Source organism: Musa acuminata, chromosome BXJ2-6, assembly GCF_036884655.1.
Source record: "Musa acuminata AAA Group cultivar baxijiao chromosome BXJ2-6, Cavendish_Baxijiao_AAA, whole genome shotgun sequence".
Taxonomy (NCBI): domain Eukaryota; kingdom Viridiplantae; phylum Streptophyta; class Magnoliopsida; order Zingiberales; family Musaceae; genus Musa; species Musa acuminata.
The window spans coordinates 45,383,037-45,396,449 of NC_088343.1; the positions used below are offsets into that span (position 1 = coordinate 45,383,037).

The window sequence follows — 13,413 nt, forward strand, 5'->3', positions numbered from 1 at the left end:
TTAGCATTATACTAATGTTTATATATTTTAAAAAAATTTATAATATTTGTTTCATTCGTTGTGGAAGAAAGAAAAAAAAAATGAATTACAAAGTTTTTGAGTGAAGTTGGAATGTTTTCTAAGACTCAACAAAGCATTGTAACTCATTATAATTGATTCGGTGAAATAAAAATCATAACTTTATTCAAATACATTACATTCGAGTTGTCTAGATTTGATATCAATAATTATATATGACGGAACGAATGATGTTTTATGTATTTGAAAAAGATAACTTCATATGAAAACAGCGCGTATAAATCTACTCGCAACTCTAATCATCATCACCATCATCATCTATCAAAAGAACAACAAAGGTCGAAACGGGCATAGCAGGTTGCCCCCTTTCCTTTCTTGGATACAGTGACATACTTTTACCATCAAAACTATTTAGTCCGGCCAACAACGATGAGCACATCTTCAAAAGCAAATCGATAAAGCTTCTCCACCCACCACCGACAAAAGAAGAGGAAAATGAAACCACCCGTATCCTATCAAAAGAAACTCGGAGACCAGAGCAGTACCTCCTGAGGAGGACAATATGGTTCATGCAACGAGGGGACATCAACGGAAATGGCGGATGGGAGATTGGTGGTGGTGAATCGGGTCCGGCCCGGTGGGCACTTTCCTTTCCGACGCCACCACCGCCGGCGTACCGGCATGGTGCTCTCCGCCCACCAGCTTCTTCTCCCCTTCAACCTGCTTTCATGATGTACATAATCAACCGCATGTCGAACATAATAACATCGTTCTTCTGTATGTTCATCGACTTTCTCATGTCTCTCACCTTTGAGAACTTTGTTGGTGTCACCGTCTTCTTAGCTTGGAGACCTGCCATACACATGAACACATGAAAGATGATGGCCAATGCATTCTGCGTTCGAAGAGTGATGCCAAGATATAGGGATGGATGTACGTACTGGAGCGCGAAGCGATGATGAGACGAGGTGATGTGAGGAGCGCCGTCGATATGAGGAGGGCTACAAACAAAGTGGAGGTGGCCGCCATTTCAACGTGGGAGAGAAGATTAAAAAAAGGAAGAACCAGAAATAGATGTGAAGGAGGGAGGAGTCGAGCAGTCGAGGGAAAGAGGAGAGAGTTTGGGCCTTAGCGTCCTCCAAATTTCTTCTCGCGTGCGGTTTCTTTGGGCCGTTGTTTTGGCACGTGCGAGCGAGCTGGCGGTAGAGACACGTGGCGGAGACCGGGAGCTGCACATCACGTACGGTACGCGCGCTTACGTGAGAGAAGGGCGTCGCCTGGGCGGCTGCAGCGGGCGGGGCATGGCACGCTCGCTACCCTCCGTCGTACTTGCCACGTCTTGAGAAGACAAAGGTCCTTGAAGCGGGCCCCTCACCTCCCTGCATCGGGTTAGAAGCCACAGTGTATGGCGCGGGTGCTCCGGCGGAGGTGTCGGCTGCTCGCATATTTTCCATTTTACCGCAGCACGCGTCTCTGGAACGCACTGTGGCGACCCATATCTCCACGAAATGACCACGCGATTGAAATGAAATGACGAGTGATGAGAGCCACAGGGCGTCACCGAGGAAGGTGTTTTGGTCATTTAGATCACATGGCATTCTCGTAATATTGCCGTGTGGCTGTGTGCTTGGGACTGCGTAATTACCAAAACAGCCACGTGAAGAAAAAGGTCGGCAGCACTTGCAGCAAGCAATCCTTGTGTGTTCCCCGATTTCCAATTTCTACGCTGCCCAAGTGATGAAAATAAGTAGCAATTTGGAAGGATTAGAAAGCAGGGAGAGAATGTCCAAAGAGATATGAAAATATAATATTCAAGACATAGAAGAAACGCAAAGTTTCATAATAGTTTCGTAACTCAAAAACTCCCAACGAGAGGATAAAATAAATCTATAAAATCTGTAAAAGAGAAAAAAAAATAGAAATAGATCCACTCGTTCCACCATTTTTTTTTTCTTAATTAGAATCTTCAATATTCATCGACTATGATATACTTCGGTTTTCAATTGTTATATCTACCTCATCCAAATCTAATGAGTGTTTTGGGTGAAGAAAAGAAACCTATATCTACCCCATCCAAATCTAATGAGTGTTTTGGATGAAGAAAAGGAACCTGATCATCCTCATCCTCCCCCTATTGCTAACATCGAGATGGTTATAACTTATCGATATCTATGGACAAGAGTCCACGTAATATTATTCGAGCTTATCTCCCCTTTGTCGTCCTAGAGGACAAAACACCAAAGCAAAAGATATTAAGACCATTTCAAAAAACTTTCTCAACGGATCATGTATAAAAACTAACACTCCTCAAGAATCATACTTTTTTTCTAAAAAAACCTTTCACATCCTATAAAAACCTCAAAACTAATTTAAGCATTAAAAAAAATCAAATCGAAAACCTCTCCCTCCAGCACTGATCTTTATATCAAAAACCCCCAAGAAGTCAAATCCTACCACAAAGCAACCTCAAAGTTATACAAAGACCACCTCAATCGTTTGGAGGCCACCTAATGAGATCCACAAACATCTCTATGCCTCCAAGTCAATACCAAACCAGATTGACTCCAGCATCAAATACACCTTCCCTCGACACTTATCAAAATCTAAAATTACAAAGAATCTCAATCTACCTACGATATCTTCATAAATAAATAATCATTTAAATAAAAGTTCCGGTGAATAAGTTAAAACAAGACTTGAAACTGTAGGCATGATTGCGTCAATCCTCGCATCATTCCATGTTCACAATGCATTGATGATATTATGCACCAAGACAGAGCCTGCAGCATCATTTTGGTGACCTTCCTTTTTCATCAACACTATCTCTCAGCCAGTCAAAAGAAAACGCAAATGAAGCAGGAATTAAAGGATCTATAATTTGGATGCAAGCAATAAGATAAAAACAAAGAACACTTCCAATTATCATCTAGATTTGCACCATGTAAAATGACATGAATGCAGATAGCCATCCAAAGTGCCAATAAGAATGCAGAGCTACAAACATGATTTAGTAGTGTTGAAAGAGTACGGAACATTAAACATAACCGTATTTTCAACATGCTAAATTATAATGGAATACCATGATTTCAGAGGTAGCTATTCCATTCGATGTATTAACCTGCAGATAGACCTCAAGAGATTGTCGTCATGCCTAGCACTATATGCAGGTATCACAACCATAAACCAACATTCAGTGTCCTGACTTTACAAGACATCCCCATGCTCATCGGGCAATATCTCATTTCTCCCTATCTCATTACATCCAAGCCAATTTCTCAAACAGATGTATCCAAAGGATCATCAGCAGTCAAATCAAGCAGTTTTTATGGACAAAACACCATTGATTGAATGCAAACAATGACTAAATGCTATAGCACGCACTGACTGAATGCAATTGCAAGTAACATTTAGTGGGCTGACTCCCACATGCAAGGAATCCTAATGAAGAACAATGCTGAATTGTTATCATCATCAAACAAAATCTCACCACCGTTCGGTTCATATTCCCTATACTAGAGCATGACACACATCTTCCATTACATCCAAGCCAATTTCTCAAAGGATCATCAGCAGTCAAATCAAGCAGTTATTTACGAACAATGCACCATCGATTGAATACAAACAATGACTAAATGCAATTGCCAGTAACATTCAGTGTGCTGACTTCACATGTAAACAATTCTAATAAAGAACAATGCTGAATTGCTATCATCATCAAGCAAAATCTCACCGCTGTTCAGTCATGTTCCTTATACTAGGGCATGGCACGCATCCTCCATTACAAATCCAAGCCAATTTCTCAAACAGATATACCAAAAGGATAATCAACAGTCAAATCGAGCAGTTATCTGAGAACAAAACGTCATTAATTGAATATAAACGAGGACTTAATGCAATAGCATGAACTGATTACGATAGCAAACATGGACATCATTTACGAGTAATATTCTACCAAAACTATGCCAAAGCAAACATACCACATAATCTATCTCATAGCTATTATCATCGCATGGATTCACCAAATATATAAACACAAGTACCAAACCTTCATTACCATTCTCAAGGTGCCATTGCGGCGGTGCTTGCTGTCGAAAGCTGCATTAGCTCTTCGGTCGTGCCCTCAGATTTCCCTGTGTTCTGCAACGACTTCCCATCGCTCCGGCAGTCCCCCTTCCGTACCACCGATGAAGCTACCGGAGCATGCTTCCAGCTGCCGGTCTCTGCCCGGAGCCCTTCCACGGAACTCCTCAGCAGACCGCACTCGACCTGCAGCGCCTCCACCTCACGCTTCACTGACACACACGCATCGTTCACGTCAGTAATTCCACAAGGCTTCTTCTCCTTCGCCTTATTGTCATCTGTCGAGCGTTCGATGGAGATCTTGTTCATCACGAGGAGCGGCAGCTTGTTCGGCGAGATCCCGGCAGTTGGATCATCAAACGAAGTGCGGAGCTCCGGAGGAACTTTCAATCCCCACTTGAACCGGACGGTCGTGCGGCTCTGGAGCGGAAGGACGCTCTTCGCGCTTATCTCGTACCCGGAGAGCAGCCCGTCGATCCCGCCTCCGCTGCCGGCCGCGAACGCGGAGAGGTCTACTGGGAAGCTGCTGTACTTCCTTCCAGGGTGGATCCCATTATCGGAGCGGAACTCAATCGGCGCCCCGATAGCGTGACCGTCACCGACTGGCGCGACCGTGACAGCCACGGCGTTGGAGGCGCCCGTGGCGGTGGCTGGGACCGCGGCGGAGACGGACTTCCGGAAGGAGAAGTCACCGATGCGGGGCTTAAGGAGGAGGGAGAAAGTGGGGCGGGACCCGAGGAGGCCGAACTCGGCGGCCATGGAGAGAGGGGAGCCGGCGGAGGGGGAGCCGAGGGCACCGACCCCGATCTTGAGGACGAGGGAGAAGGGGTTGATGGTATCGTTGGGGCGGTACGAGAGGCGTACGGAGGGGCCGGCACGGAAGGCGGTGGAGAGGTCGAGGCGGAGTTCACGGGCATCTTCGTCGCCGCCTCGGCCAGCGGCGGCAGTGACGCCGGAGACGAAGGGAAGGCCGAGAACGCCGACGGGGACCTTGGCGCGCACCAAGGGGGCCCGATCCTCCCGGAACTTGATCGAAGCTTTCATCGATGGATGGGGAAATCACTCCCACAACACTACCAAGCGCCCTCACCCCTCTCCTGATGATCGAATCGAGGGATCCCAAGCGGAGGCTCCGATTAAAAAGGTTGGGAGTCCCCGATTTGGGAAGGGGAGGCGGGATTGAGAGGGCGGGAATTTCTCTCTTTCTCGGCGCAGAGATTGAGGCGCGTGTTTCAGATTTGGGAATGGATTTGGACGCGGGGAAGGCGGGGAAGAAGAAGAGGGTTTGTTTAGCGTAGCAGCGAGACTGTTCTCTTTTTCCTCCTCGGAATTTAAATAAATAAAAATAAAAATAACGAAATAAGTAATCTTAGACTCACACCGAATAGAATAACAAAAATTACACCTTTTTTCTTATTAACAAATACACAAAAATTACACTTTTTTGTTGGTCTGTTTTGGGCCAATTTAGTCACACGTTTTCATAGTCTTATATAAGAGGGCTTCGAATAGGATAGAGAGGTGTCGTCATAAGACTATGGATCAGGGGAAGAGACATGCATCATCTCTCGTGGCAATGAAAATAAACCAAACTATTCATGTAGAGAAGGAACACCATAGCATAACGTTGGATTGGTAATATCTAACTGTCAAATAAGGAAGAGAAGTCCATGTCACAGACATCACTGAGCCATATTGCATCAATCATGTAACTCAAGCTGTCGATCTCTTCCGGAGGGTTTGTAGCCGCTGCAACACTTGTCGCACTATTCCTAAGCCTCTCTTGCTCGACGGTCGCGGTTTCCTTCACAGATCGACTCTCGATAGGAAGCTCTGGAGATGAGTTCTTTTTGGCGACAAGCCTAATGGTGCTCGACATCTCTGGAACACGTTTCACAGCCACCTTGCCCTTGTCGATTTTTTTGGAGATCGGACTAAGGCTGGACTTGTTCTTCTTCTTCTTCTTCTTCTGCTTCTTCTTCATCTTCTTCTTCTTATTCGATGTTTTTGAGGCAGATGATGTTGCATTTGGCTTTGCTGTTGCTACTGTCGTTCCTTTTCTTTCCTTGCTATGAGAGCTCATGTGTCCCCCCAAGGCCTGCGATGTGCAGAAGCCGATTTGGCATGCCTCGCAACTATACTTGTACTTAGCATGCTCCGAAGTTGAATCAGGCAAGTCCAGAGGATTTGGGTCAAAGTAAGGTGTGAAGGGCCTGCTGCTGGAGCTTTGGAGGCCAAGCTCAAGTTCAAGGCCCCCTTTGATGGGATCATAAAAGTTCGGCATGGTGGAGGAAGGGAGGTGAAGGCACGAAACAGGAAAAAGAGGAAACGCCATGGAAGAAGCATTGTCTTGGGCGGGCTTCTGGCACGCAGTTGAGGTAAAACCTTCGTAATGATCTGAAGTGAGAAAGGAGGTAAAAGATCCACCAGGAATCCTCGTGGATAGTTCACCAAAGGCAGAAACGGCAGTGCGAGGGTTACATGGGATGGCAGAAGCCGTGGTCGAGGCGGAGAAGGGGAACACGACTTCGTAGAGAGGAGAGAGGAAGGAGTTATCGGAGATGACCGGAGGAGAGGAGCTGTGGCTCGAGAAGAAGTTGGGATCCATGAGGAAGCAGCAGCGCGAGTCGGAGAGGGGACACGAAGGGGTTGGTTGTATAGAGCGGAACGAAGCTTCGTCTCTGACCCAAGTGTCCGAGGAGTCGCTGCTACGAATCCGGAGGTGGCGAGGGAGAAACGAGAGACATGTGCCTTCCTCGTGCTCTTTGCACGAGGCTGCGTTGAAGTCAACTTAGTTGCAACTGACGGAATAGTTTTTGTCTTAACGTGGTTAGGGAGCACGCGTCTCTCTAATTCTCATTGCCTCCTTCTGTCAAACCTTTCCTTCTTCCATCTCTAGGTTCCCTCGCTGATTAGTCGGGGATGATGCAACAGTGTCGCTTAGAGACCTCCGGCGGTACATCGCATTCATCCCATGCAACAGATTTTGTCACGTCTGCACAGGCGACCTCGTCGGCAACACGTCGTCATCTGCGAACGGTTACATATGGGTCGTCGTAATTACAGGCTCGAAGGGAACACGTGTCGTAAGAAGATTCGCCACCGTCCAAACATCATATTTGTGACCCACTACATGGATCTAGGATACAATTTTTAGTTGAATTAAGAATAATAAAAGAATTTTTTGGCGTTGCCTCTCAGACAGTTCCATCTGCTCACAAAATATAATTAGTACATGTTAAAATGACAGGTGCAACCATCATGCAGATAACAAAGATACACGAGCTTTCTCTACTTCCTGAATATGATCAATTCATCAATGTATACAATATGCATTAGAGAGAGAAGGTTGAGATGAGCAGAAACGATAAAAGGAGAGAAGCCATTACTAAGGTACTGGAAATTCTGGCAGAAAAAGAAAAACATGTGTTAAGCTTTCGTGCTGGGCCTGGCCTTCTCTCCACTTTCATGATAGTTATGTGAAAGGAGAGATTATGGTGGTGATTCTCCATTGTAATATCTCGTAAGGCAGAAAAGACTACACGCTGCAATGCAACTCTCCTTGGTCAGTGACCTGAGGAACAAGAAGGTATCACATAATCAGTGAAATTGATTATAGCCTATTTTACAGTGATGAAGTCGAACACTTGAACTGCAAAAGGCATAGAAAACTTACAATTCCTGATGATGTGTCATAAGGACATTGTTTTGACATATATTCCTTTGAAAGTGTTCAGCTCAGGGTTCAGAATGAACGTTGCCATAGCCAGTCAATTCCATCTCATCTTCCCTCTTCTCTAAGAATACCAAAGGCCCACCAAGATGTTGCTCTGCTTCCTCTCTTACCGAAACTGAAAGATCTACTTCTCCCTCAGCTTTAAGGCCATTGATTAATATTGCATATGTTGACTCGTCAGGCTCACTTTCCCATAGCTTCATTAGCCGAAAGCAGTCCATGGCAGATTGTACTAAACCAAAATCCAATAATGTCCTCAAGACCAAATTAAAACCTTCAGTATCAGCATCCAAATGCTCCATCTTTAGATATGAGCATACCTTCTCCACTTTTTCAGGCAAACCACAGGAAGCCAGCACTTTGATCATATCATTGTACACTGATAATTGAGGCTTATACCAGTGCTCCCTTCGAACCTCCTCAAAAACCTGGTTGGCAATTAGCATGGCCAGCATCATCTCAGCACTTTGATTGCAATCTAGAATAGATATTCTGAGAAATATTACTCATATAAGAAAAGTAACCAGTAACTGCTAAAGATAAAAATTAGAATTGGAAAAAGACTAAAACAAGAAAAGTAAAACGTTATGGAAACTAATCGATCACCATATAGAGAAATCGTGGCATTTGACCAAGCCACCAGATCTATCCAACGATGACAAAAAGGAACTATTCCTTAAACAAATCATCAGCAAATTAAGGTCAGCTCTTCGACCACAAACAATTTTGCATGTGCAAATCCATATCCCTTGGGCTCTGCTATAGACTAGATTAATCATATGCTTCAAACTCAAACATGAGAGCATAATCTTAATGGTGCTCCAGGCCTCCAGAATCTGCATCAGAGAATTTAAACAGTGCTGACAAGAACATAGTTGTGTAGTGTGGATGTGGTGGTTATTGATCTAGCTCCATTTGTAAATTAAATTACCTAACAGAAACATAGCTATACTATACAAGAATTTGCTCTATTGCTACTAGGTACAACTTTGGTAATCTCAAGTTCATTACCATAAACTAAACTTCAACTCTTACATAATTGAATCATAAGATCTTGCAGAAACTTAAAGTAGGCAAACCAGCAATTTGGTCCATGTACCAATCAATCTGTAATTACAGTGCCAAACCTATATGTATCTTTGTAATGCCAGACCTAATAAATCATTCAAAAACTAAAGATATTCTTTTTCACCCTTAGAAAGTGGTCTTCCAATAAGACATATTTAAAAAGAAGTTGAATGTACCCAAAAAAGGACAATAGGTATCATAATTAATTAAGCTTTATGCCTATTTTACATTAATCAGCACCATTCAAACTGACTGGATTCTACCATTGAAGAGGCAAGAAGGTCATATACTTGTTGACCTTGAGAAAACAATACTACAGCCTTTCTAGAGTGGCATGTTGGGTATATAGAGGTCAAAGATATATTACATTGTATTTCATTAAAATATATAAAATTAGAGAATCACCCTCTTCTGGATTTCATGAGTGAAGCCAAATTTTGTTAGATCAGATATTAGGATCACACAGGTCCTCCACATATAAAGTTCAGTCACAAGAGGTAGAACACAACGTCTAGTTACTGGAGAACAGTGTGGAAAAAATGTTAGTGTGCCCCCTGCACTCAGAAAATAGAGATATTGCTCTAATCACTAAGCCACAGAGCCAATGAAACAATCTCTCTCATATAACCATTGGGCGCAGAGTCTCCACACTAGTCTCAAAGACCCAAAAAGACCAAAAGGAAGTTCAAAATAACTCCAAATTCAAAGCAAACCCCGATATTAGAAGGAAAAAAATTGATGCATTTCAGTACTCAATCAATCTTCAAAGAAGATGTATGCTAAAAACCAAAACTTTCGATGAAAAGAAGGATATTTCAAGCGGAACCTGAAGCGCCAAGAGGCCTTCACCCTGGCTCTGGAGCTCGCGGAGGACGGCGACCATGTCGCCCTTGATCAGCCGCCGGACCTTTGCAGCGAGAACGCGCTCCAGAGAGTCCCCGCCGCCGCCGCCTCCGACGGTCCCAAGAGCCCGCTTCAGGGCCTGGACTGCCTGGATGGCCTCGGTGCTGAGGTAGCGGCCCCTCTGGGTGGGCTTTCGGTTCTTGGCCCGATCCCTCATGACGATTGCGGTGGGTATGGCGGCCACAATTCCCTGCCGCGTCTGCCGCCTTGGAGGTAGCGAACTCCGTCCATGGCCGGCAATTAGGGTTCCGCGGGCGTCGGGATGCCGATAAGGGCGGAGACGAAGTAGCGACAAAGAGCTCATCGTTTGGCCCAAAAGAAGCCCTGCGCTAGTTAGTAACCAACGTATTGTACACGTAACACACACACGTGGATGAGGTGTGTGGGATCGTACTATCGATTATGGGTTGACCTGACGTGGATGAGGTGATAGTTGTTCGAGGTGATCGGGCCCTGAGGTGGATTGAGCTTTTGGGTGAGTCAAAGTGTTCGAGGCAAGCTTGAGAGTGAGCCAAGGTGGATTTCGGCACGTTGCCGAAATCCACCTTGGCTCCCAAGTTAGTTTTGGGACGATTTTATAATGTAAGAGGATTAGTTGTAAAGTGATTTGACCTCATGGATTGAAGTTGATGGTTGACTTTTATACCTAATCAAAGGAATAACTTATAACAGTCACAACATCTTTTCACTTACGTACCATTAGGGTGGGTAGACATGTAATCATCATAACATCTTCCCTTTCACATTCTGTCAATCGAGACGATAGGCTTGTAATAACTATAACGTCTTTACTTTAGTATTCCATCCATGGGAGTGATAATCCTATAACGATCGTAATGTCATTCTCCTGACGTTTTGCTTGTAGGGACTAATCGAGAGGGAGCAAACCTGATTGACCACTTGTAGATTGCTATCTACGAATGTCATCAGGCTGGCCTAAATGGCCCCTCATAGACTATCATCCATGGGGTTGAGAGGCAATATCTTCCTTCTTATCAATACCCCATGGGGGATGACTAGGCCCTTACTTTTCCATATTAGTGCCTTTGTGGCGACCAACTAAAGGGATGAGATTAGTTGCCAGAATATTTTCTATCATTTGTCCCTTCCCTAAAGGTGTGCTTCGGGACTTTTGGAAAATGGGTTCGAAGCACATCGTATAGCTCATCTGATACGAGAGTGTTCCGGGTTTCGTCTTGTGGGTTGGGTTTTTTCGATTCAATTGTCTTCGGCATATTGGTTTTATACTTTGTCCATTGCGAATTAATCTTAGTGTAGGTCGGATTTTCTCGACCCACACACCTCGGGCACGTTTGGCGTATCGACCCCATTGTAGCATATTTGATGCGGGTATGATTTTCTTAACTCACTCTCGGGCATGTTTGGCTCATTGTCTCCACCTAGCATATTCGACATGGGTTAGATTTTTCCAACTCACTCTCCTTGAGTACATTTGGCTCGATATCTCCATCATAGTGGATTTACCATGGGTTGATTTTCTTGACTCACTCGCTATGGGTATATTTGGCCCGACATTTTCACCATAGTGGATTTGGCATGGATTAAATTTTCCCGACTCACAATCGTTAGGTGCACTTGGTCGGGCATCTCGGTTATAGCATATTTCGGGATTCCGCCATAGCGAGCCTTCTTCCCTTCTCCGTCATAGTGGATCTTAGGCTTTCATCATAGCAGGCCTTCTTCCCTGCTTCACTATAATGGATCTCAAGCTTTCATCATAGTGGGCCTTCTTCCCTTCTTTGTTGTAGTGAATCTCGAGCTTGCGTCGTAGCAGACCTTCTTTTCTTCTTCATCATAGTGGATCTCGAGCTTCCGTCATAGTGGGCTTTGAAGTCTCACTCTGACATAGTTAATTTTATGGATCTTTCCACTATGGTAGATTTCGAGGCTCATAACATTATGACGATTTTCGAGGTATCTCTCATTAAGGTGGGCTTTGGGTTTGTCGATTGTGGGAGGAGAGAGATTGACAACTCCCCCTTAAATCCCTCACTCACTAAGGAGCAGGGCTCATTCCATACCTGGGCCTCTAGACTCCAAATTTTTTGGGATGTCAAGAGCTCCCAATCCTACCTCCCCTAGGTCTCTAAAGGAGTGTTTATATTGTCTCAAAAGGGCGGGTTAATCTTCATTCTCCCCTCCTCGGTGTTGGTCCTATTCTTCTAAACTCGATCAGAATTACTAGTCATAAATACCCTGTAAGCCAATCACGTGAGTGATGACATTGTGACATGATACGCACTATTTTTAATTATTATTATTTATTGATATTTTTCTCACATTATGTTGCCTATTGCATATATTGTAATATCTATTGATTTATGCAATGAGAATCAGATTGTAACGAGATCATGATAATAAGATCGATTCTCCTTTAAATATAGATCCTAAATAATCTCAGTCATATATTACTCGAGAGGGACATCGAGATAACGGAACAGACTAGTGTGCTATATACTCATCTATATGATAGATGTGGCTAGTCTCATAATTGCTCATGTGGGGATACTAGGGATACAATGCATATGCTCATTTGAGAATGAATTCACTAATCGATCCACTCATGAAATGTTAGATGGTTGATGATATCTCATTGTTAGACAATGATTCCGTCATCCCAGTATTGATCTGGTCCTTAGACTTGAGATACTAAAGATGTCTTGTATAAGTACTCCACTATTCAATATTGGACTTATAGGCATAGAAGTTTCAGATATAGAACAGCCAATTATCAAGAGTGGCAGCCAACCTTACAAGGTTATTAAGTGTCGATATATGATCATCCACTCTCAATGTCATGAGAGGAACATTCTATATGTTCTTGCTCAGACAAATCCTTAGCTAGGGTCATTTAGATTGAGAGAGAAATAGTTCTCCGGTGCCATCGCTTGTCTCAACTTTAGGTCATTGAATTAGCCTTCCAATATATCCAATTCAACCTTGATTTAGTCCCAATGGTCTCCTAATCAAATTGGCATGATTACACCAAAAAATAACTAAATTATACTCTAAAACTACTTTAATGAGGACTTAACAATTATAATCATGAAGCCTCTATTGTCTAACATGTCGTCATTTGTTCGAACCTTCGGCGCATCATCATTTTCTTTGGCGTATTGCCCAATCCATCGACAAGTTGATCTCTCGTAGCATTCGATCTTCTTGGCATAATACTCGATCCTTCCGACCCGATGTCTAAACTCATGACATGAAGTCCATGCTCCGGCACATCGACTAATCATCCAGCCCGAATCTCTAACATGAGACTCTCTAACCCAACGTCTAATTCTCCTACTTCAATGATTCAAGTCCATGATCGAAGTTTCTTTTGCGTTACTTATCTTAAACACTCGTTAGTTTATAATTTTATCAATTGATTTCATCATCAAAATTTGGAATTCTATAGACTTTTATACATGGATAGAGGAATCACTTGTAACGCCTTTCCACTGACATTCTGTCAATGGGGGCGATAGGCCTGTAATAATCATAACATCTTCCCTTTGATGTTCCTTCAACAAGGGTAGCAGGCTTGTAACAACTATAATGTCTCTGCTCTAGCATTCCTTCCATGGGACAGCAGGCCT

The 13,413-nt window shown here is 43.7% G+C and overlaps 2 protein-coding genes across 2 annotated transcripts; both read right to left on the minus strand.

Annotated features, from left to right (window-relative positions):
- Positions 1–357: 357 nt before the first annotated feature.
- On the minus strand, positions 358–5,419 carry LOC135615973 (uncharacterized). Its single transcript, XM_065115115.1, has 3 exons — positions 960–5,419; positions 827–870; positions 358–738 (listed from the first exon to the last, which is right to left on the minus strand). Exon 1 carries the CDS (start codon positions 5,140–5,142, stop codon positions 4,078–4,080), a length of 1,065 nt encoding a protein of 354 aa, XP_064971187.1. The 5' UTR covers positions 5,143–5,419; the 3' UTR covers positions 358–738; positions 827–870; positions 960–4,077.
- Positions 5,420–7,894: 2,475 nt separating this feature from the next.
- Positions 7,895–10,117, minus strand: LOC135586258 (protein THYLAKOID ASSEMBLY 8, chloroplastic-like). Its single transcript, XM_065115116.1, has 3 exons — positions 9,729–10,117; positions 8,155–8,262; positions 7,895–8,066 (listed from the first exon to the last, which is right to left on the minus strand). The coding sequence occupies exons 1-3, from the start codon at positions 10,107–10,109 to the stop codon at positions 8,037–8,039; spliced, it is 519 nt and encodes a 172-aa protein (XP_064971188.1). The 5' UTR covers positions 10,110–10,117; the 3' UTR covers positions 7,895–8,036.
- Positions 10,118–13,413: the final 3,296 nt, after the last annotated feature.